This window comes from Phascolarctos cinereus, unplaced genomic scaffold (genome assembly GCF_003287225.1).
Source record: "Phascolarctos cinereus isolate Bilbo 61053 unplaced genomic scaffold, phaCin_HiC Scaffold_726;HRSCAF=1367, whole genome shotgun sequence".
Classification (NCBI taxonomy): Eukaryota; Metazoa; Chordata; class Mammalia; order Diprotodontia; family Phascolarctidae; genus Phascolarctos; species Phascolarctos cinereus.
Window position 1 is genome coordinate 42119199 of NW_027556098.1, and position 21768 is coordinate 42140966.

Genomic DNA, 21768 nt, shown 5'->3' on the forward strand with positions numbered 1-21768 from the left:
ATATACTCTAAGATCTACTTTCACTTGCTAAAATAATATTGATACTTTTTTTTTAACCAAGTCATTTTGAGACAACCTTCCTTCATGTGAACCTTCCCTTGCAACAGAAAAAACTGATAATGTAACCAGCCCTCAAAGTGTATGCAGCATTTTGCCTTCATAGTCTCCCCTTCAGGTGTGTAAAATGAACGTGTTAATATCTAAGATCCTTTCCAGTTCTAGACCTGGGACTGGCTCCTTTCACAAAAAGTAAATGAATACAACTTTGCCATGGGGTGCAACTATGTATAATAGGTCTTTCTGAACTATTGCCACTTCACCAGTTTTTGCTTCTGATGCTTTGTTTTGAGTGTAATCGTGGACTTCAGAAAATTTAAGGGTTACCTGGATTAATATGTGTCTCTGTCCTTTAACATTTATTTAGTGGCAGTACTTAGAAGCATAGGGCAGTTTCTTTCATGTTTCAGAGGATAGAATCTGAAGGAGATGAGTAGCAAAGAGAAGCAGAATATTGAAGTCTATAGCTGAACCCAACAGACACCCTCACATTATTCCTTACATTTCTGGGTACTTTAACATCTTCAGCTACTATAGTTTCTTGACTTTTTTTTCAACTCTTAAATATCATAATCTTACCCTTTGGGCTTTACAGGGGCTATGTTGCTACTTTTAGTGTTATTTTCTGTTTAAAGCTAGGATCTCACAAGTTTGTGTATGTTTTGCAACTGACTTTGTTCTGTAGAGTTTTCAGAGTGTCTAACTTTGAGATAATTAAGCAATTTTAATAATAAATTACAATAATAGCTAGCATTTATATAGTGCTTTAAACTTTGTAAAGTGCTTTAAAAATATTTATCTTATTTGATCCTCACAACAACTTTGTGAGGTAGTTGCTATTACCATCTCCATTTTGTAGAAGAGGAAACTTAGGCAGATAGGGGTTAAGAGTGATTTGCCCAGGGTCACACAAATAGTGTCTGAGGCTGAATTTAAACTCAAGTCTTTTTGACTCTGGCCCCAGTACTGTCTACTGTGCTACCTAAGTTGCCTATGTTTAGGTGATGGGATATATCTAATGTGGATATTATCCATTGCGATCTGTGTTGCTTTCAATATTTTTTTTTTGTCATCATAGACAGTAATTAAGGTAAGTACTCCCAGTTTTTACAATGGGGATTTACCAAGTACTGAGCCATTGTGGTAAAATTTCACTAATCTACAAACTATTATTAATCAAAGATCTTTTTACCTGTAAGCGTTAAAAAAACAAAACCAAAAAACTACCAAAATGAATTTTTCCACTCTCTCTCAATTCCTACTTTAGTTGCTGCTGAAAACTCTAGTACTAAAGCCAGACAGTCCATGGGCACAGAAATTTGGACATTTTCCTGGTCTGTATGTAGTGTTTGAGTTGGAAAATGCTGGCATTATGTAAGAATTCATATATTTAATAGCTTATCTATTCTGAAGTGCCTGCTTTAAATGATTCTCTAAAACAACTAGTTGAGATGTAGTAGTTTGATTTCTTCTTGTCATCCCATCTGTATGTACTGTATGTGGTTTGAGGTATGCAAGTGTGACAGCAGGCCCAAAAGTATAATTGTCTGCATTGATCCTTAGCTATAGAAAACTCAAGAAATTTTTCCTTTTAGTTTATACTTTCAGTAGTGAAATGCTTTACTTAGTCCAATCCCTTGGTAGTTTTAAGTTGAGTATTGGATGAAAACGAACACACTGTAAGTCATTCAACACTTAAGAAAAGAGATTTACTTAGTCATAGCAGGAGAAGGATATTTAACAAGGATAGACATTGAGGACACCTTATTGACTATCTGAGTGAAAGCTGCCTTGACTGCTTTACTAATTGTTATCTGCTAAGTCAAGTCAACAAGCATTTATTAAGTGCTTATTATGTTCCAGGTGCTCTAAGTGCTGGGAATAGGAGTACAAGCAAAAAAAAGACATTCCTTGTCCTCAAGGAGCTTATATTGGAATGGAGGAAGACAGCACATAAAGAGGGGAACAGATGAAGATAGAGTGGAGAATGGCAGAAAAAGTCTGGAGAGTCAGGAGTGTAGATGTGGGTGTCTTCTTTAAAATGGGGGGGGGTCTGGAAAGAAACAGCCTCTCAGAGGGAGAGGCTGCAGGGTTAGCCTACCTCTAAGAGCTCTTGGAGTGCTTCCTTGTTGCTTTGTACTCAGGTGATAAGGAAATCATGTCAATAGTCTGCCTTAAGTTCCCTACCAAGCAAGTGTCAAGGAATATTTCATTATATAAGTTTAATTGATGGTTTTTGCTTTTCTTTTTGCCAGTCTGTTCGTGGGGGTCCCTGATGTCATGGTATACAGGGCATTGTACCATCTGATGTGCCTTGAACTTTCTTCCACTTCCCCAAAACTAAGGATGAGTAATCAACATATGCCCAGTGAAGCTCTTCATAATCATTGATCTGACCCCAGTTGGCAAATGGATCCTTTACCTTCTCACAAAGCACGGCTTTGTCTTTTGCCAAATCATAGCTAATCTGTTGTGCCCCCTGCCTTCCAGAATTGGGTGTTTCTTGAAGAAACCATGTCCTTAACAAATTGGTTATACTCCAGCAAGGAAGAGGACCATCTAATCCAGTGGTTTCCTCTGCTTATTCTCTCCCTCCTTCTATCCCCTCCTTCCAGCTTCTGTGGTGCCTTACTTTTGGTTGACCTTGAGCCTGTCCTTTTCCCCTCCTGATGCAGAGTTGTCTAGGCCCCCAGAATCCTTGTCTCCTCTGAGAACTCTATACACCTTGGTTCACCCCAGTAGTAGGGCTTCTTTCCCTTGAGGTAGTTTTGACAATTCCTTCTGAAAAAGGGTTTGGGGGATAAAGGACTTGTGTTGTTTGCTGCTACCTTGCTTTCTAACAACATGGGAGAGGTGAAACTCTCTCTATAGCTGTAGTGTGGGGATCCTCTAGCTAATTTGTTGGCATTGAGTTTCTAGATGAACATGAAAGAGAATCCCTAACCTGCCCCTGGCAGAAGGTGGCAGCCCCTCAGTAAAGATTTCTCGTCAGAGATTTAATGTTGTCCTCTCTGATCTTGATAGGGCTTCCAGGGAGGGGCATGTCTTACCTGGTGGTCTTGGAAGCATTGAGATAGGAATGGTACAAGGAAGGTTTTGGTATTGACTGTCCCATTGGGACAGGCTTCATCAGAAGGGTAGTGACCTAGTATAAATAAATGACCCTGACTCATGATTATGATCAGTGACTATACTAAAAGTATCATCTGTGCTTTGACCCTCATGTTCCTGATGCTACATCTCTGTTCATTGTCATCACTTTTATCAGGAGATCCATCACCCCCAACATTATCCAGAATATGGAATATTGGTGCTTGTTCACAGGGCTAAGGCTGCAGCCATTAACATGACTTCCTTGTTGCCTACAGCATAAAAAGGCCCATTGTCATTGTGACTTGATATGTTCCATTGCTGTGCAAGTCAACACACCCTTCTGATCAGCTGTGTTTTGGTATGGAGACAAGGGCCTTTGCATCTCTTGAGTTTCTATATTGGTCTTGATCCTAAATGAGAGAACACTGTGTCCTTGCTGAATATCCTTTTCATGCTGTGGCTAAATGAACTGATACATGGTCTATGAGCATCTCATTTCATTCCAATTCCTAACCTTAATCACTGGGCCAGCTGGCTTGGCCTTGACCTATAACAGGGTGACAAGGTAACTAACTTCAAGTATTTGAAGGTTTGTTATATAGAAGAGATTAGGCTTGCTCTTCGTTATCCCAGAGGACAGAATTAGAATAGGTTGAAGTTGCAGTGAAGCCATACTTAGGCTTGATAGAAGGAAAATCTTACTAATAATGAACAACTATGCAAATAGACCACTATAGGAGCTTGGGACTCCTCCCCCCTTCATTGGAGATTTTCAAACAGGGGTTGGATGATCACAAATTGGGTATAATATAGCGGAAATTTTTGGTGAAATATGTTTTAGACTAAATAGGCTCTGAAGTCCCTTCAACTAAAATGTTCTGTGACTTATTCCTGCTAAAATTTTTTCTTTTCAGGTTGGCTGTTCTAGCCTGTTGATCTTTCTGAATCCTTTTATCCACCATTTTAGATGTTCTTTTAAACTTGGTCATGTGTAAATTTGATAAACATGCCTTTATTTAAAATGTTGCATATCATGGGGTCAAGGACATATTCTTGAAACGCTTTCTTCTTCCATATTGATATTATTCCACTAATGAATACATTTTAGGATAGTCAGTTCCAAATCAACCTGACTCTTGTCTAGCCCATAATTCTCCTTTTGCATAGTATGAGAGACTTTGTCTAGTGTTTTGCTGAAACGTTAAATGTATTGTGTTTCCAATTTATGAGTCTGGTTAGTTACTCTGTCAGATGAGGAGATGTAGTTAGTCTGGATGACCCATTCTTGATGAAGCCATGCTGTCTTTTAATAATCACTGTTTAGTTCTCTGATAATATTCTATAATTTTTCCAGAAATTGAAGTTCATCTCATTGGTTAAGCTCAGTTTGCAGTGTCTTAAGTGCTTTCCTTTTTTGACAACTGATGCAAATTTGTCTTTATTCAGCCTTATGTTACCTTTCCCTTTTGACATGATCATTCATAGATCAATGACAACAATCTAGCTTGCGGGTTTTTCCTTGTTGATGACTTGGAATGGGATTGATAGGTACTAAACAGTATAATATGTTTTTGTTGATAGGTACTAAACAGTATAATATATTTTTGTTGTCCTTAGCATTTCTTATAAGCCTCAGCTCCTTCTGAGCTTTACTGTTCTGACATTATTCTTATGGGATTTGTTATCATAGAGATAATATTTATAAAAAGCACTTAGCATAGGACCTGGCATGTGGTGGGTGCTATATCAGTGGTTATTCCCTTCCCCTTTTATGCTTGGTGTTCCTGTCTTCTTATTTATTTATTTGATGAAACAATGATATTCCATTACCTTAAGTACCACAGTTTAGCCATTCCCTGGGCACATACTTTGTTTCCATTTCTTTGCTTCTGTAAAAAGTTCTGCTATAAATATTTAGTTGTGTTTGTTGAGGCCTTCCTATCTTTAACCTTTTTGAGGTACGTGCCTAGAAGTGGGATCTCTGGGTCAAAGGGTATAGACAATTAGTCACTTTATTTTGCACAATTTTTTTCCGTACTGGTTAGACTGGTTTACAGCTTAACACACAACCCTTCCAGAATTGATTATTCCCATTTTTTTGTTTTAGTTGCCATTTGCTTGAGGTGTTAGGTGAACCCTTAGTATTGTTTTGATTTGTATTTTCTTTTATTAGTGATGTAAAGAAGTCTTTCATATTTTAATAGTTTGCAGTTCTTGTGAGAACCGTTTATATCCTTTTATCACTTATTCATTAGGGAATGGCTGTAGATCTTGTTTCTTCCCTGTATATGTCTTGTATGCCAGACTTATCAGAGAATTTAGATGTCATTTTTTTCTCAGTTGACATCTCTCATCCTAGTTACACTGATTTTGTTAATGCAAAATCTTTTCAGTTTCACGGGCATATATATGTATTTGTGTCTTCTTTTTCTTTTCTTATCGCCTTTCTCCCTTCCTTTCTTAAGGACAGTAGAACAACTAAAAATTGGGACCAGTAGTGAATAACCAGTAATAAATAGTTGTTTAGAAATTGATAGTGCTGGTTAATTTTATATATGTTAGGTTCTTGGAGAGGCTTAGTAGATAGAAGAGTCTTGGAAAGAGAGTGGGAAAAGAGTCAGAATGAAGGGAGGTTCATGTTCTTCCTCTGATCCATTTGTGATCCATTAATGTAAGGTTCTCAAGATATTTCAAGATACTTAATATGTCCAGAAAACTCTGATGAGAGAATACAGGGGTTGGGAACTTGCTGCCTCAAAGCTACATGTAGCCTGTTAGGTCCTCCCGTGAGGCCATTTGACCGAATCCAAATTTCACAGAACAAATCCCCTTAATAAAAGGATTTGTTCTGTAAAACTTGGAGGACTCATTCAAAAGGCTGCACCCAAGGACCTAGAAGGCCGCATGTGGCCTTAAGGCCACAGGTTCCCCACCCCTGGAACTGGACCAGCAAGGCTCAAGTAGCATTAAAAACAATACAAAGATAGTTGCTGTGTTTATTGATATCTTTTGTTTTTACTTTACCTGCATTATCCCCTGTAACTTTCCTTTTTCCCTTTTCCAGAGAGCCATCCGTTGTTATAATCAGGAATAAGAAAAGAAGAAGAAAAGGGGAAAAACCAGCATAGCCAATCAGCATGCATAATTTTTAGTGTTTAAATTTTTTTTTAAATTAAAGAGTAATGAGGTGTGTATCAAGTAACAGGCATTTATCAGGGCCTCTCAAATAGGCTAAGTAGAGAGGTGGCTCAGTCAATAGAGCACCGGGCCTGGAGTCAGGAAGACCGGAGTTCAAATACAGCCACAGACACTTGCTAACTGTATGACCCTGGACAAGTCACTTAACCTCTATTTGCCTTCATCTACTGGAGAAGGAAATGGCAAACCACTCCAGCATCTTTGTAAAGAAAACTCTATGGACATTATAGTCCACAGAGTCATGAAGGGTTGGACGTGACTGAACAGCAACAAAGTAGGATATGCTGGACTGTGTGAAAGATATTGGAAATACAAAGACAAAAATAAAACATCCTCTGCATTAAAGGAGCTTATATTCTGTCAGAGAAAATGATGCATACATATATAGGGCTGCATGTACTTTCATCTCCTCCTCTTCTTTCCCCCACCCCCCACCCTCCTGCTGTCCTTCTCTTTATTGTGCATTTGTATATTTATGTGAATTTTCTTGTAGTCCATTTGACTAACTATTGCTAATAAGCTGGCATCAAACAAAAAGACAGGAAAACTAAGAATGAGAGACACATTTCACAAGCTGTCCTGGTCCAGATCTTCACCCAGAAATAGAGGAGCTCTCCTGTTGAAACATGAGATTCCTCAGCCAACTCCTTGCATTTGATTCTTGAATTACAGCACCATTTTCATCAGGATATCAGAGCAGCTCTCTGACCAGTGGTCTTAGTTTAACAGTTTATGTCTAGGAGGTTTTTTCAGGATGAAGATATGGACAGTACAGAACAAAAATAGGCAAAACACCAACATGTCTCTGGAGAGCCTCACAATTTAGAGCAAGTGTTGGAGTTCAACTTTGTCAGCCCTCGAAGTTGTCTATTTCTAGAAGTCTTTGCATAGGTGAACTCAGATGGTGTGTGTAGGAAAGTTACTGGAGTTGGGGCATGAGTACAGTCCCATCTGGGTTCCCAAAGTTGTATGAATTTTCTTGTAGTCTTTTTGACTAGTTAACATAAGCCAATAAGCCTATACCAAATATGAGGCAGGAAAACTATACTTTATTCACTCAGAGTGAGACACACTTTATCAACAATTGACTGAAATATGTGTCCCTTATAATTTGGCTGTAAATATTTATATTTTATATGAGACAGAGAAAAAAGGCTGCTCATTACCATGTAATTGATTATACACATTTTTAAAAGGTGTGCTTGTTTTGTTATGTCTTTTGTGAGGCAGTCAGGGTTAAGTGACTTGCCCAGGGTCACACAGCAGTAGGTGTCGAGTGTCTGAGGCTGGATTTGAACTCAGGTCCTCCTGAATCCAGGGTCAGTGCTGTAGCCACTGTGCCATCTAGCTGCCCCTAAAAAGGTATGCTTGTTAAGGAGAATGTATATCACTAGCTACAGGAGGTAGACAAAAAAAAGCGCCTTTCTTAGTGTAGCTAGTTTCAGTAAATCAAAGGGGATCATATATTATCTCTAAGACAAGAGAAAGGAGGAGAGCATAAGCCCGTGGTCTATTGAAGTCTTCCTTTTGTAGAAATTAATTCTTTTGTACCAATTAAGAGGAGGAAAGATGACACTAAAGGAAACCAGTTCTTGTAAGTTATTGCAATACATGCAGCAGTCATACACATCAAAAGTGCTGAATACAGAACAAAATGGAATGTATCAGTTCTTTTTTTTTAATGTTTTATTTTTCCTCCAATTACATGTAAAAATAATTTGTTAGCATTCTTTTTTTTTTTTTAAATTTTTGAGCTCCATATTCTGTCTCCTGAGAGATGGGAGCAAGATGGTAAGCAGTCTGATATAGGTTATACATGTGCAATCAAGTAAAACGTTTCCATGGCAGTCATTTTGTGCAAGATGAAAGAAAGAAAAAAAGAGAAAAATAGTATGTTTCAGTTTGTATTCAAACAACATTACTTCATTCTCTGGAGACAGATAGCATTTTGCATCATGAGTCCTTTGGTATTATCTTGGATTATTGTATTATTGAAAATAGCCAAATCATTCATAGTTCTTCATCATATATATTGTGGGGTTTTTTGTACCGTGTTCTCTTGGTGCTTCTCACTATACTTTGCATCAGTTTATGTACATCTTTCCAGATTTTTCTGAAATCATTCAGCTTGACATTTCTTAAAGCATAATAATATTCTATTACAGTCATATGTTCATCTGGTCCCCAATTGATGGGCATCCCCTCAATTTTCAATTCTTAACTACCACAAAAAAAAACTGATATAAATATTTTTGTATATGTGGGTGCTTTTCCTTTTTATTTTTTAATCTCTTTGGGATATAGACCTAGCAGTAGTATTGCTAGATCAAAGGGTAGACACAGTTTTATAGCCTTTAGGGCGTGGTTCTAAATTGTTCTCCAGAATGGTTATGTATTTAGTATGTGCCAGGCACTGTGCTAAACAATAGGGATACAAAGTAAGGGAAAATGTTGGGCATTGCACTCAAGGAGTTCCCCTTATAAGGGAGACAATATATTGAAAAATTATACATATAAGATATATAGGATCAGTGGGCAGTTTGATTGGAAAAGTAGGATTTAAACTTGAGGGAAGCAGGAGGCAAAGGTGATAAGGCAGAGCATTCCCGGTATGCAGGACTCTTGCAGGAGATTGATCATTAAGTGGGAGGAACAAGAAAAGGTAGTGAGGTGATTCTTTCAGAGACTATAGAGAAATCACACAAGATATGAATTGACAAAAGACTTTTCAGATTTGTCAATTAAGATAAATTTAGAAGTTTGGAGGCCAAATTACAGAAGATTTAGAATTGAGTGAGAAAAAAGAAGTGGAGGCACTGATTTGCTGAAGCTTTCTTAAGAAGTTTAGCTATGAAGAGAAGAGATACAGAATGGTAGCTAATAGGGAATAATTAGAACAAGCAAGAGCTTTTCAGGAATGGCAATGAGTTAGTATGTTTGTAGGCAGTAGCCATTAACTGTGGAGAGACTGAAGATTAGTCAGAATGGGGATGTTGGGTTAATCTTGAGAAAGGCTATATGGAATGGGATCGAGAATATATAAAGAGGGGTTTTCTTTAATAAGATGATCCATCTCTTCATATGAAACAGGGATAAAGAGGAGTAAATAGAGAGGACATCTGAATAATGTGAAGTGAAGGGGAAGCTCTTGGTCAGTGACCTCACTTTTTTATTTTTAAGTTTGAGGTAAGGACATTTGCTGAGAGGGTTTATAGAAGGGGTGCTAATGGGCATCTCAAAAGGGATGAAAAGGACTTGGTATAGCTCCTGTGGTGAGTGCAAATCGATTAGTGAAATGTTAAAGGATTACCTTGCTGCAGTGATGGCATGGTTGAGATTGTGTAACATATTTGTAGTGGGCTCAGGTAGCATAGTTTTCTTCAGTTCTTCTCAGCAGTACAATAAATATTGGGTATTTCAAAGTACATGTCCCATAGGTATTAAAACTTTTTGTGTCCAAAACTCAGCTCTTTCCTTCATCCCTTGTTCTTGATTTCTTATTCTCCACCAGTCAGTTGCCAAATTTTTATTTCTATGTAATATTTCTCATGTATGTCCCCTTTTTCTCACATACTATCCTCGTTCAGCCCCTCATCATCACTCCCTTGGACTTTTGAAGTAGTAGTATCTTTCTAATTGATCTCCCTACTTCAAGTCTCTTTATTCAGATTGATCCTTCAAATATATGCTAAAGTGGTTTTCCTAAATGTCTTGACTATGTCTCTCCTCTACTTAATAACCTCCTGTGGTTCCCTACTACACTTAGGATCAAATGTAAACTGTTTAACTTCTAAAGCTTTTCATAACCTGGCCTCTTGCTACCTTTGCAGTTTTCTTGCATTATACTTCTCTCTATTTATTCTCGGATCTAGCTATATTGAGCATTTTCTCTGGCTGTCTCTATGACTTTCCCTCCTCCATCGACACTACTGATCTCTCTGGCCTCCTTTACCAACTAAAATCACACCTTCTACCCCTCTTAATTTTAGTGCCTTCTCTCTGCTAATTATTTCCTTTTTATCTTGTATGTAGCTTGCTTTTTATATGTTTGAGGATAGGGACTACTTTTTGCTCTTTTTGTGTATACCTACTGCTTACTGCAATGGCTGGCACATAGTTGGCACTTAATAAATGTTTATTGATGGATTGATTTATATTGGCCTACTTGATGTTCGTGTAGGAAACTGTTGCTTGTTACCATGCTTTTGCATTGGCCATCCCCATTCCTGGAATTCTCTTGACCTACCTAGACCTCTCAGAATCTCTGACATCCTTAAAGAATCAACCTAAATGAGGCATTGGGCAGAAAACCTTTTCTGGTTCCCCCTACATGCTAGTGACTTCCCCTTTAAGGTTGCTTTCCACTTGTTCTTTATGTATCTTGCATATACTAATTTATGTATATGTTGTTTCTTTAGAAGTCAGGGACTGTTTTTGAATTTTCTTGGTATCCTCAGAGCTTACCATGGTGTCTGGCACATAGTTATTGCTTATTAAATGTTGGTTTTTTAAAAAAAGTCTTTACTGATACCTGTTGTATTTATATTGCCCAAATTTCCCCCAGTATACTTTCCCCTCCCTTCTCCCTGAAAGCCATCCGTCTTTTTTGAAAAAAAAAAATGTATTTTTAAAAGAAAAAGAAAAAAACCAGCAAAACTGATCAGTACATCAAATATGTGTGTATATATATGTATACACATATATCTATATACGTAGTGTGTGTGTGTGTATGCACGCGCTCAATATTCCAAATCTTCCCACCTGTGTAAAGGTGTTGGAAGAGATGTCTTCTCATATCTCTTCTCTTAGGCCCCACATGTTCTTTGTAATTTTGCAACATTAACTGTTGATTTTTTGTAGTTCTTAGCTCTGCTTACATTACTACATTAGTCTTTCCATGCTTCTCTGTATATATCATATTCATCATTTCTTATATCAGAGTAATAATATTCCATTAAATTTATACTCAATAATTTGCACATTCATTCTCCAGTTGATGGGTATTTACTTTATTTCTAGTTCTTTGCTACCACAAAAAGTATTGCTGTAAATATTTTGGTGTGTATGTGGATTTTTCTTTTCTTGTCACTGACCTTCTTGAAGTATATACCTGGTAACAGAATCTCTAGTTAAAGGAGCATAGCTGTATTAGTCATTTTATGTCCATAATTTCAAATTGCTTTCCAAAATAGTTGTACCGATTCACAGCTCCGACAGTGCACTAAGTGTGAGGTGTTTGTTGGTTAATTGATCCTTTTAAACATTGTAAGTTTTCCTTTTAATTTCTGCTTTTCAAACTTTGATGTTCTTTTGTATAAAGTAGAATTTGTGAGTTATTTGCATATACTGCATTCTGCCAAGTCAGATGCTGATTTCTAAATGTCCTTTTGTGCTTTCTACAAAATTCATTCTTCACAAGAATTTACAATATTTTAATCAAAACTAACTCAGCTTGAAAGAGCCAAAAAATATTTTCACCAGCCAAAATGTAAATAAAACTAGAATTTTTTTTCTAGTGCTGAGGGATAATCTGTTAGTGATGGTTAATCTAATGACTGTAAATGAGAAGAACTTAGAATATGACTGTGCATTATTTAAAAGTTGACAAAGGGTCAGCTAGGTAGTGCAAAAGATAGAGCAACGGCCCTGGAGTCAGGAGGACCTGAGTTCAAATTTGGTTTCACACACTTGAAACTTAGTAGCTTTGTGACCCTGGCAAGTCACTTAACCCCATTGCCTAGCCAAAAAAAACCCAAAAACAAATAAAAGTTAACAAAGCCCTTAGCATATTAAAGTACTTTTTAGGCAAGTGACTTTTAAACATTTTTGGTTTATAACTGCTTCCTCAGGATTCTTCTCCTTTCCCTGCTCTCTCTCCCTTTCTATACTTTTGAGAACAAGTTAGCAATATCCCCCCAAAACAATGAAGCTTTTATTTCTTTAGGATTGGATATGGGTAAGGGAGGCTCAGTAGCTACGGGTAGACTTTGAGAGAATGAGGTATTTTCATGAAGGGAGCAAGAAAAAAATAAGTGTAAGAGTATAAGCCTGTTCTTTGGTCTCTGGAATTTCTTTGGCATTCTCTAACAACACTGAGTTTCAGAAACCTTTTAGATTTAAAAAAAGGTCAGGCCAATAAATTATAAGTATTCACTGCTACACTTATGTGCTCTTTAAAAAAAATCTTGTAGTATGCTCTTTTTAAAAAAGAAGGGTAACATGTGGTGCTTTACTTTGTCATTGAATCCTTACAACAAATCTGTGAGGTAAGTGCTTCTGGTATTATCCCATTTTTACAAATGAGCGAGATGAGGCTGTAATATTAAGTATTTTCTACTGATTCACAAAGGTATTAAATGTCTGAGGCAGGACTCTAATTCATTTCTTCTAGTCTTGAAGTCTAGCACTCTGTACACTGCACCACAGTTCTTGTATGTTGTATTTTAATAAGAATATACACAGAAACATACACATTTAGTCTCTTTTAATTGATTGCTACAAAAATTAGTTTGGGAAATGATTTAGAAATGACGTAGAATTTGAATTTTATTTTCAGTGTTCATATTGGGTGTATTATATAAAAGAAGGGTGTACATTCTTTCAGTAATAATAGCACTATTGTAAAATTGGCATACAATCTCAATACAATTCTACAGACTTATGAGTTGATTAGGTCCTGAGTATACATAGAGGAATATCGAGACAATCTTTGCCTTCACGAAGCTTGAGAGTATAGTATAGGGATAAAATGTACACAGATAACCATCACATAACTTCAGTAATTTTTAAATGCATACAATCAGTCGAAGTGGGGTAAGAATACCTTCTAGCTGAGTAGATGGGGTAAATTTTATGGAGGGAGCTGCAGGCAAGATGGACCATGAACAAAGGAAGGATATCAATAGGCAGAAGTTATGTTTGGGGAGCTATTTTAGAAGCCATTTCCATTCTGGGGAACATTAGAACTTTTGAGAACTGTGGATGAGATTATAGAACAGTCCCATTTGGCCGGAGTATGAAATATATGAAATAAGGCAGGAAAAAGGGGGGCGGGGGGAATAAACATTTATAGAGCACTTATGATGCGCTAGGCATTGTGCTAAAACACTTTTTTACAAATATCTCATTTGATCTTCACAACAGTTCTGGAATATAGATATTATTATTATCCTTATTTTGTAGTTGAAGAAATTGAGGAAAACAGGTTAAATGACTTGCCCAGGTCATACAACTAGTATTTGTCTATGGCTGGATTTGAACTCTGGTCTTCTTGACTCTAGGCCCAGTGCTCTGAGCCACCAGCTGCCCTTGGAAAAATGAATTGGAGGTATATTTAGAATGGACATGAATGCCAGGCTAATTTCTTTGAGTTTTATTTGGCAAGTTATGGAAAGCTACTGAAAGTTTTTGATAAGAGAAGTGGTATCTGTCCTATTTTTTAAGTGTGAAAGCTAGATTTGAGAAAAAAAGAGTCTCAAGATAGGGGTACTAGATTACAGTAGTCCAAATTAAGAGGGATACGGCCTGAAATTTAGTGGCATTGGTTAATCAAGAAACTTATTAAGTACCAGTTATGTGCCACACACTGTGTTGGGCATGGGGAATACAAAGGCAAAAATAACAGGTCCCTTCCCTCAAGGAGCTTACATTCTGTTGTGGAATACATACACACATAATAAATATGTACAGAGTAACTATAATACAGTGTTTGAAGAAAGATATTTCATAGAATTGACAGAATTTGGCACACTATATATGGGACATGATAAATACAAATATATTGAAGTTCTAAACTTAGACTATACCCTTTAAATTTTTATCCCAATTAGGTCTTGTCAAATAAACATGTGGCACCTGATCATCTGTTGCAAATCTGTCAGCGTATTGGCCCTATACTGGATAAAGAAATTCCACCCTGTATTTCCAGAGTTACATCTTTGCTTGGTGCAGGAAGGCAGTCTTTGCTACGTACTGCAAAAGGTATCTTATTTTAAAAGTTTTGGATTATATTCAATAGTTTTAGTAAGTTGTATAACTTGTGAAGTAATATAAACATTGTAAGCAAATGATAACTTCTAGATTGTGAAATAATTCTTGGTTTTTAGTTTGAACCTGAAATGACAATATTATTGGGCTCTTTTTAATGCTTCAAAATTTTCTGTCTTAAATATAAAATCTAAGGAGTTAAAGATGAGAGTGTCAGGCTCATAAAAGCTAAATTTTATTTCTAAGAGACATTTCTAAGGTCTTTCTAAACTCAATTTAGCATCCTTGCTATATTTCTCATCAGCTTAATTTAAATGATTGAAGTATCTCTACTTGGTATTCATATTCTGATTATCCTTTGATATGTGATACCTCGATGTCCTGATTTCAGAATTTCAAAAAAAGTAATCTTCCAATCATTACCACAAGTTTAATATCTCATGTATGTTTTTTCAAAACTAGATCGTCTTTCCCAAGGACTACTCTGGTATAATGAACAAAATCTTCATTCTTTTTCATAGTTTTGCTTAAGTTACTTTTACCAGTCAACTAAATAGTTGATTAACTGTTTTTAGGGCTGTTAAATAGACATTACACAAGAAAGAATATAAATTAAAGTGCTTGTTAAACTTTATGAGCTTTTGTTTGTATCTGTTTGACATACCCTGTATATTTATATGTGTATGTGTCACTATATATATGTTTGTATATTTGGTATATCCAAAAAGTCTTTGGTGTAGTTTGAAACTTCAATAAATTTAGAAGTATAAATACTGTTGTTCAGTTGTTTTCAGTTGTGTTTGATTCTTTGTGACTTCTTTTGGGGTTTTCCAAAGAATGGGGTTTTGATGCATATATGATAATTTTGGTATGACCACAGAAGAAAAAGTCTAATGGAGATCAGGTGACTGAGATAAAAATGGAGGTAAAGCAAGTGGCCAAGCAAGAGATCTACCTCTACTGATATACCAGTCTGAGAAAATGGCATCCAGAAGCTGTTGCACATTCATTACATAGTGACAGGATGTTCTATATTGTTATAAAATTAATTATTCAAAATTACAAGCAATTTAAATAAGTAAACTTTAAGGTAACTTTTTTGTAAGTTTGTGGCATTTATACTTCTGAAGTTACCAAAGCTTAAAACTACACTAAGACTTTTAAGACATTCTGCATAATGTCCATCTTAGTGTTATGTGGAATAATTAGCCCAGACCTTTTGCCTGATGTTTGAAGGGAGCGCTTGAATCTTTTCACATACATTGACAGCAATTTAGCATCCAGCTTCAGGTTGAACACCATCCAGTCATTCCTTTAGTGAGATAGTCTGTGCCACATTCTAGTCAACTCTAATTATTGTTGAAATCTTACTCTCTCTGACTTCTACACATGAGTCCTAATTTTTCCTTTTAGAGCAACATTGAATGAATAAAGCATTAAATGCATACTTATATGAAAGTATTGTACTATCAGTTGGGGATACAAATAGAAAAACCAGATAGTCCCTCGTCTCAAAATCTCAATTCTAATGGAGAAAGGGGAAGTATAATCCCTCTTCTATGTGAAAGTCATTCATGAGTAAATTTTGCTATTTTGGCTGTGTGTGTGTGTGTGTGTGTTATATGTATATGGAAATAGCCAAAATGGCAAAAACCTTTAACTCCCTTCCCTACCACCATTTTAGTTATTATCTTCTCTAGGTTAAATATTCTTAGTTCTTTTAACTAATCTTTATGTGACATAATTTTGTATTAGATGTGGTAATGTTGGATACATTGCAAGCTTAGAACATGTTCTACTTTTTTAATATCTTTAGTAAAATGTAAGGGGCAACATATAGTGGAAAGAGCACTTGATTTGGAGTCAGACCTTGGTTCAAGACTTGGTTCTACTATTTATAGACAAGTCCCTTAACCTCTCCTTAAATTGTCCATATTAACAGGAACAAGTCACTTTACCTCTCTGTACCTTAATTTCCTCACTTAAAAATATAAATAATACTCATTTTCCTGTTATTATGATCAAATATAATGGCTATTTTATGTGTGTGTGTGTGTGTGTGTGTGTGTGCATATATATATAAAATGGATATGATTATAGCCATTTAAACTACTTCAAAATGGAATCAGCTGCCTCCTGAGGTGTAGTGAGGAAATTGGTTAGGTATGGGTTGGACTAGATGACTTCAGTGGTCCCTTCCAACTCTTAGATTCTGTGATACTTCTCTTAACTTAGAGATTTTGTGGGGTTCAAATGATCATGTGTGTAAACTGTAATTGTTCCAGATATCTGACTAGTGTGTGTTCTTTGTGGGGTTAGATTACCCTCTCCATTTTTCAATATTTCTGTAATGTAGCCTCAGATGGTGCTGAATCGTTTGGCAGTTATGTCATATAGTTGTCTCATACTACTGAATTTTTAGTCAACCAAGTCCTGTCTTGTGTTTGTGCAATTTATTTATTTCCCTTAAAAACACAGGAATTTAATATTTATCCTCATTAAATTTCTTCTTGTTAAGTTTGACCTTTTATCTCAGTCTGTCAAAATATTTTTTGAATACTGATTTCTGCCAGAGTTGTAGAGCTGGAAGGGACCTGAGGGCTCATTCAGTTTAGTGCCATTCATTGATTTGATTTGCCCAGGATCACATAAATAAGCACCTGAAGCTGGGGTGTTAGTTATCCTTCTCAGTTTTAAGCTAATTGAAGATTTTATAATCATGATGAATATGCAGATTAGTGAAATATGTTCTTTGTATGAATTCAGTGAAGTATTAGTACTTTCTACCTTGAGCCCATTTGAATTCTTTAAATTAATGATTGTAATCGTAGAATAGTGATAGTTTTTGCCTTTTGGTCCTTTGAGGCACTTTAGCTTAAAAAAGCATAACAAATTTTCCTTCATGCTTTCCTTCATGCAAATTGGTCAGCCACCTTGCAACCTTTTAAAAGTTGTTTCCTACTCTTCCAGAGTTGTTAAGCTTCTTTTGTTTCTGACTCAGTAAATGGTTCTTATCTATTCTTGCTCCTGCCCTGGAAATACTCCATTTTAGCTCATTGTATTTCATGGCTCTTCTGATTTACACATTTACACAGTGTAATTGGTTGGATGAGTATTGCTTCAAAGCCTACTAGATTGGCTACATTCCAAGATGTTGTTAATTATATTATTAGATTACTTGACTCTGTACCAGTACTGTGAAGGATAGCTTGCACATGATTTGTCATGATGGAGGCAGTAATGAATCCATTTATGTAAAACATAATTTTTCTGCTCATTCTGGGATATTTCCTCAGTGGAAATTTTGCATTTTACCAAGCCTGTATTTTACCTTTCCTCTGCTTCATGTTGAAGCTGCTGCTGTTATCATCATAGTTTTTCTTAAGAGAAATAATTTAAGAGGAAATATTTATTTGCTTCAAATTTTTATTGCTTCTCTTGAGTGTTAAGTCCTGTCTGTACCTAGAAGGATAAGAAGAGGAAACTTAATGGAATAGTTTTCAAACTGAAATCTTCCGTTCTTTGCTTCGTCGTTGATAATGTTTTATGATCATATTTTTTAAACTTTAAGTTATCTGTTTGGTTTCTAAGTACTTTTAAGTTTTTAATTACATGAGACATTATATTATGGAAACCTATAAAAAGATTTTCTCTTAGGAATAACTTTCAAGGTTTTTTGACATCTAAAATTCATTTTAAAGATTGCCGGAATACAGTTTGGAAGGGCTCTGCTTTTGCTGCTCTTCATAGAGGAAGACCACCTGAAATGCCTGTAAATTATGGTTCCCCACCAAACCTTGGTAAGTTTATCTTTCAGCCATGTGTTGAATTCCTTGATAAATTTGGATACATATAAACATACGTGTGTGTGTGTGTATTTATATATATATATGTGTGTGTGTGTGTGTGTGTATATGTGTCATATCTATATATGCATGTTAAGATCAGTATAAGATTAATTTTTTAATAGCTGAAAACTGGTATTTTAAGGACAGTCTGATCATTCTTATCTGAGCAAGACAAAGGAGGGTTGAATACATACACACATTTTAATACAGAAGTACATTAAATTCACCAGGGAAACAAGTGGGAGAAAAGGATTTAAATTGAGAGAGGAGTGGGAGCAGATCAGTTCAGTTACAGATTACTAGTGTTCATATATCTTCACTTTCACTACCTTCCTTTTTAAGAAGAGAGGGGCAAACAGAGGAAAAAAGTAAGGAAGACAACTTTGAAAGACTTAAGAACTCTGACCAAAGCAATAATCAGTCACGGTAGAAAATGGGATAATAATGGAATACGCTTCTCATAACTTGGCAGAGAGGTGATGGACTAAAGGGGGATGATAAGACATGTGCTGTCAGTCTTGGCCAATTTATGGGTTTGTTTTGCTTGGTGGTACTTATTTTGGTAATAAAAAGGGCCTCTCCCCTCTTCACCTCAATGGGGCCAAGTAGGAAGGGACTTAAGGAGGGTTGTAGAAGAATAGTGATAGTGATGCCAAAAAAAGAAGACAACAAAGAGTATCAATGGAACACTTTTTAAAAGACCCAGAAGAGAGCAGAGGGGGGACACAGACAGGTAAGTTGGTGTTGGTAGCCTATGTTGTTAAATTTAACATATAGTTTTAAAATTCTTTGCTGTGTATTGTACTTGAAAATTGCATTTTTGTTGATGTTAAGGTTTCTAACAAAAAATAAAGTCAATTATAAGAGGTGTGATCTCATCATTAGCACTGTAAATATGTTTTGCCCATTCAGTATGTCTTTGAATCCTCAATTGCTTGATGGTAACAGAAAAAAAAAGTTATATAAGACAAATTAACACTCTTTGACTCTCAGACAGCATGTGCAACATTTTATGTCAGTAGTTTTCTCTTTTATCTTCTGAGAAAGGGGAAGTGTTTCATCATTTGTTCTCTAAGTCATTACGTTTTTGTTGTTTTTTTTTCAAGTACAAAAAGACCCAAACTATACCCTAATGCCCTAGTAATAATCAGCTTTATGATGGACAATATATTTTTGTGACTTTTGAACTATTTATTTGTTATGTCTTGTAACATAATAATAGTTGGAAAGAAAGTTGATTGCCTCTGGTTTAAAAGTTGAAAAGTTTGTGCAAATAAGGAGACTGTTTTAAGATAAATATTCCCAATTTTGATATTTTTGCTTTTTTGATGAGGCAATCAAAGTTAAGTGCCTTGCCCAGGGTCACACAGCTAGTAAGTGTCAAGTATCTGAAGCCACATTTGAATTTTGAGTTTTTCCTAAATTTTTGTACGTCACTGGAGGTAAAATGGCATAATATTGATTACATAAAATTAAAAAGTTTTACACAAATGAAACCATTGTAGCCAAAATTAGAAGAAAATTAGGAAACTGGAGGAAAATTTTTGCAAGACATTTTTCTTATAGAGATTTCATTTTTCAAATATATAAGGAACTGATCCAAATTTATAAGAATAAGAGTCATTCACCAATTGGCAAATAGTTGAGATACGAACAGACATGTTTTCAGAGGAAGAAATCAAAGTTATCAATAGTTACATGAAAAGATGCTCTTAAGTCACTAATAATTAGAGAAATGTAAATTAAACCAACTGTGAGGTACCTCACATCCATCAGACGGGCTAAACTAACAGAAAAATAAAACGACAAATGTTAGAGGGGGTGTGGGAAAATAGGTATACAATTCCACTGTTGTTTGGTTTGTGTGAACTAATCCAACCTTTCTGGAAAATAATTTGGAACTTTGCCCAAAGGGCTGTAAAATTCTGTATGCGCTTTGACCTAGCTATACTGTTTCTAGGTCTGTATCCCAAAGAGATCAAAGAAAAGTGAAAAGTTCCCATATTTACAAAAATACTTACACCAGCTCTTTTTGTGATGGCAAAGAATTGAAACTGAAGGGGTGCCCGTCAGATGGGGATTGACTGAACAAAGAAGAGCATATAAATATGGTGGGGTACTGTTGTGCTATAAGAAATGATGTGGGGAAGGTTTAAGAAAGATCTGAGAACTTATATGAACTGATGCAAAGTGAGCAGAAGTAAGAGAATAATTTACCCAGTAATAGCAATATTATAAAGATTATCAACTGTGACAAATGTGGTACCTCTGATCAACACAGTAATCTACCTCATTTTCAAAGGACTCATGATGAAACACTGTCTGCTTCCAGATAGAGAACTGATGTGATCAGAGTGTAAATCAAACCATATTTTTTTCCCTCTCCTTTTTGTCTCTCCCCTTTCCTCACCTCAAAATGGCTAACATGGAAATTTGTTTTGCATTACTTCATATGTGTAATGGATATTGTTTTATTGCTTTCTTAGTAGAGGAAGGCACAGAATTCAGAACTGAAAATAAAAGAGAATTTAAAAGTAAAATTTTGTATGTAAGACTTACCCTTAACCATTTTAATTTTTATTTTGTAGTGGAGATAAATCGTGGAAAACAACTTACAGGATGTGCCTCATTTAGCATGGCATTTCCAGGAAGTATGTACCAACACATAAAAATGCACAGAAGGATTCTGGGACATCTCTCTGCTGTTTACTGTGTTGCATTTGATAGGACAGGGCACAGGATCTTTACTGTGAGTTAATATTGTAAACTTAATGTCTTACCTTCTATTAAAAATTTACTAATTGAGAAGGGCAAGAAAAAAATTTTTAATTGGATACAACAGTTTGGAATTCTGTTAATTAAACTTTCCGGGTCTTTAAAGGAAAACTGAAGTGGGCATATTTATATATGAGTTAAGGTATATCTGATGCTTTTAAAAAATTACTTTGGATTGAATTTTAGGGAACAAAAGTGGCTGATGCTCTAAATTAGAGATTAGTGGACTAATTAAAGTGAAGGGGCTGTTTATTTTTTTGATGAGTTATTCATTTTGTAACAGAAAGGAAATTTAAGATATTGATCATCTAGTTCCTACCTTCAGATAAATAAAAATATAGCAGCACCTTTTTTTTAAACTGATGAAGTTACTGAAGTCTAGGGAGATGAACTTTATAACCTTTAAAGCAAGACTTAGCCACTCGATTTCAGTCTGCAAAATGTGGATCAAATCTTATTAAAAACAAACTTGGAATTCTTTAGTTTTACTGGAACTTGCCATCCATTATCCAAAAGAAGTGGGGTACAGAGTGGACAAATTTCAGAGAATCCATAGACTTAGATGGAGAACACTTATATTTTCATTTTAACTAACTTCTAACTGAAATTTAGTTTCCCCTTCCATTATGAATGTAGGTAGCACATATTATACTGAGAATGGGTTCATGGGTTTCATTCCTGTGCCAAATGAGTCACACAAAAATGATGAAAAACTCTTGGCTTAGGACTTGGAATATTTTGGTAACATTATGCTAACAATAAGATTTGACCTATTTATGTTACATCCCATGCTGGATGTTGTGGTGGGTGA

The 21768-nt window shown here is 35.7% G+C and overlaps 1 protein-coding gene across 4 annotated transcripts in view; it reads left to right on the plus strand.

The window, feature by feature from the left end:
* BRWD1 (bromodomain and WD repeat domain containing 1) overlaps positions 1-21768 on the plus strand; it is a 170796-nt gene that overhangs the window by 15946 nt on the left and 133082 nt on the right. For 3 of the 4 annotated variants that reach the window (XM_020973839.2, XM_020973838.2, XM_078146491.1), the window contains exons 5-7: positions 14178-14328; positions 18036-18134; positions 20771-20931. In XM_020973839.2, the coding sequence (XP_020829498.1) occupies positions 14178-14328; positions 18036-18134; positions 20771-20931 (411 nt within the window). The remainder of the gene's footprint in view (positions 1-14177; positions 14329-18035; positions 18135-20770; positions 20932-21768) is intronic. The other variant, XM_078146490.1, reaches the window with a different exon arrangement.